This window comes from Aptenodytes forsteri, unplaced genomic scaffold (genome assembly GCF_000699145.1).
Source record: "Aptenodytes forsteri isolate BGI_AS27 unplaced genomic scaffold, ASM69914v1 Scaffold47, whole genome shotgun sequence".
Lineage (NCBI taxonomy): Eukaryota > Metazoa > Chordata > Aves > Sphenisciformes > Spheniscidae > Aptenodytes > Aptenodytes forsteri.
This window is the reverse complement of record NW_008794731.1, coordinates 2,358,862-2,361,631: the sequence shown is the minus strand read 5'-3', so window position 1 is coordinate 2,361,631 and position 2,770 is coordinate 2,358,862. Positions and strand designations below refer to the sequence as shown.

The following is a 2,770-nucleotide window of genomic DNA, read 5'->3' as shown; positions in this document are numbered from 1 at the left end:
GGAAGTGCTCCCATGTGCTGTGGGAGCGTTGGTCAGTGTGTGGCTGGACGCAGAGGAAATCGGATCAGTTTTGAAGGGATGAGGGAATGCCAACAGGGTGCTTCAGGATGGTTGGCACATCTGAGTCTGGCTGCAGACTTCTTAGGGCAGAGATTTGTCCCTTCTTGGGTAGGAGAAGGGACATCTATTGCACCACATGCAGTGGCAATCTAGATTAAGGCTGTAGCTGCTGTAGCAGTAATGACAAACGAGGTGTTTTCCTTCTGAAGTTTATTCTTTTCTTTCTGTATTGTCACATATCTTAGATGTAAGGAAAGAACCCTCCCGTTCATGGGAAAACTCAGGTCTGCAAGCCGGTAAACTGTAGTTTAGTCCAGTGGTTTTAGGTTAGATATTTGTTTTTGTTAGCTTTTATTTCTTTCAGTTTTTATTTTTATTTTAACAAAATGCTGGTGCTGCTCTGGCTGACTAGGTGGCAGCAGAGCTCTTCTGTGGCACCTGCAAGTGGAGGACACAGATTTCGCTGCCTGTGGTTATGTTAAAACCTTACCCTTCTATTCTGCGTCGTTTTGTTGTTGATGGGCTAGAATAAACGAATAGTGGTCTCGCTGCTGCCTTCCTCACATACCCCAGACCAGGGCTCCCGGGTTCTTCCAAGGAAGGAAGATACAGGACTTTTCCATAACACAGGTGTATTAAACCAAGGCTCTTCTCATCCGCCTGCTTCACTTCCAGCAGTTCTGAAGGGGATCCTGAGGTTGAATCTTTAGCTTCTTGGGACAGAGGAGTTTAATAAAAGCTCTTCTGAAGCTGTAGTGGCAGAGAGGGTACAGGACAGGGTTGACAGCCGAGTTGATCCACAGCAGCCAAAAGGAAATCTCGTACCAGTAGTCAGAGATGCAGTGGCCGTGGCAGCCAGCGCGGATGATCATCAGGAGAGTGTACGGTGCCCAGCAAATCCCAAAAATGCCCACAATGATTGCCAGTGATTTGGCCACTTTCTTGTCTCTAGAGAGCCTGAAGCGTTGAGTCATGCTCTGGGACACTATCTTCATCCGTCTCTCTAAGGATAGAGTGGATGCTGAATTTTTACAGCTCTTTTTGTTACAACACTTAGGTTTCCCGACGCGCTCAGAGCTTGTTGACAGCAGGTCTTTCGCACCCGGGCTGGCAGTGGAGGCTGCTGCTTGAGCTTTGCCGAGGGTTTCAGCTGAATCCTTCTGCTTACAGCATTTCGAAGCAAGCTTTGCTTCTGGGCTCATCTCCATCTCGTCAGTGAAGGACTGGTTGTGCGCTTCGTGGAAAATATCCAGGCGTATTTTGGTACGCTTCTGTATGTTCAGGTAAATGCTCAGGTTGAAAAACATTACACTGATGAAAGGGGTGAAAAACTCCAGCATAGAGGCTGTCATCAGAAAATACCAGTTGTAGAAAAATTCAGCGTAGCATTCCCCAGCGGGTATGATACTCCGGCCTGATATATACTCCCAGCTGATAATGGCAGGTCCGTAAAGCAGGAACGCTAATACCCATACCATCACCATCTTCAGCACCGCTCGCTTGATGTTGCCTTGCTGGGCTCTGTAAGCGACCTGCAACGGGGAAACCTTTTCTTAAGTACGGCCACACACCCCAACTGGTTGAGGCCCTTCACAAATGAACTGTTAGTGTTCCTGGTAAAGTTGCTAGGCAATATCCCAGCAGTGTAACAAATTCATATGCCATAGGCAACAGGAACAATTGCTAGATAAATCACACTCCTGCAGGGAAGACTTGGAACGCTCATCTTGCAGCTCCAAAAACAGATGTGGCTTCTGCTTAGTGGAAATGTACTGACTTGGTTGGAGCCCGGCAGTCTGCTGCACCCCACCACTTGCCTGAGTTGTCCCCAGCTACTCTCCGCAGCTCCCGCGGAGAGGCATGCATCAAACTCCTGGGCTAGGCAGGCATCTAGCTCTGCCTCTCTCTGAGCCTTGTAGCTAATCCATGGTGTATTTGGAGTCGGGGAACAAGCAAACAGCAATGGATCTGATCTGCCTGCAAGTTGCTCATTACCTCCTACAAAAGGCTGAGCATTTTCATCTCGCCGCGTACCCAGAGACCTGAGGGCAGTGCCCTGCTGAAGCTGGTACTGCAGCCTACTGCCTTGGTAGACAGGGAGAAGCTGGGAGTCTGACTGCAATCCACTTGTTTGTCCTGGAAATAAGAAGCCCCTGCAAGTTAGTAATAGGTCTGCTTACCTCACTGACTCACTTGTACGCTACTATCCTGCCATCTGAGAAGGGAGCACCTGCACAATGGGGTCTGAACCTTAAATGATTTAATTACGCCAGAAATACTAATCTGAAACCACAGCTGAATTATGTATTTCTGGATAATTATTGCTTTCCATCACCAGGCTGAAAGATTCATAATTTCCGGAGGATTCAAAGAGCTTTTAATTATTGCAGAGAATCTGGAGACTAAAGCGGGAGGAGAGTTATTCCCCTCTCAGCTGCCATGACAGGACTCACCGCTCTTGTCACCGAGAGGAATCTGTCGTAGCTAATCAGTACGATGTTGAAGACCGAAGAGGTGCAGAGCAGGTAATCAACTACCAGCCAGAGTTTGCAGAGGCTTCTCCCGAAGATCCATCTCCCCGTCAGCACATAGGGCACGTACAAGGGAATGCAGAAAGCACCTGCAACCAGAGGGGTCCGTTGGCATTGAGATGCGGGAGTCTGTGCGGTGGCTGCCCCGCCCCCCCCCCGGGGGGCCGCGGGGCGCGGGC

General features: G+C 49.2%; 1 protein-coding gene across 1 annotated transcript in view; it reads right to left on the bottom strand.

Moving 5' to 3' along the window:
* Positions 1 to 725: 725 nt before the first annotated feature.
* The window catches only part of HRH3 (histamine receptor H3), a 27,655-nt gene continuing 25,610 nt past the window's right edge, over positions 726 to 2,770 (bottom strand). The window contains exons 3-4 of the mRNA XM_009273953.1: positions 2,514 to 2,720; positions 726 to 1,592 (exon numbers count right to left, since the gene is read on the bottom strand). Coding sequence (XP_009272228.1) covers positions 726 to 1,592; positions 2,514 to 2,720 — 1,074 coding nt within the window. The remainder of the gene's footprint in view (positions 1,593 to 2,513; positions 2,721 to 2,770) is intronic.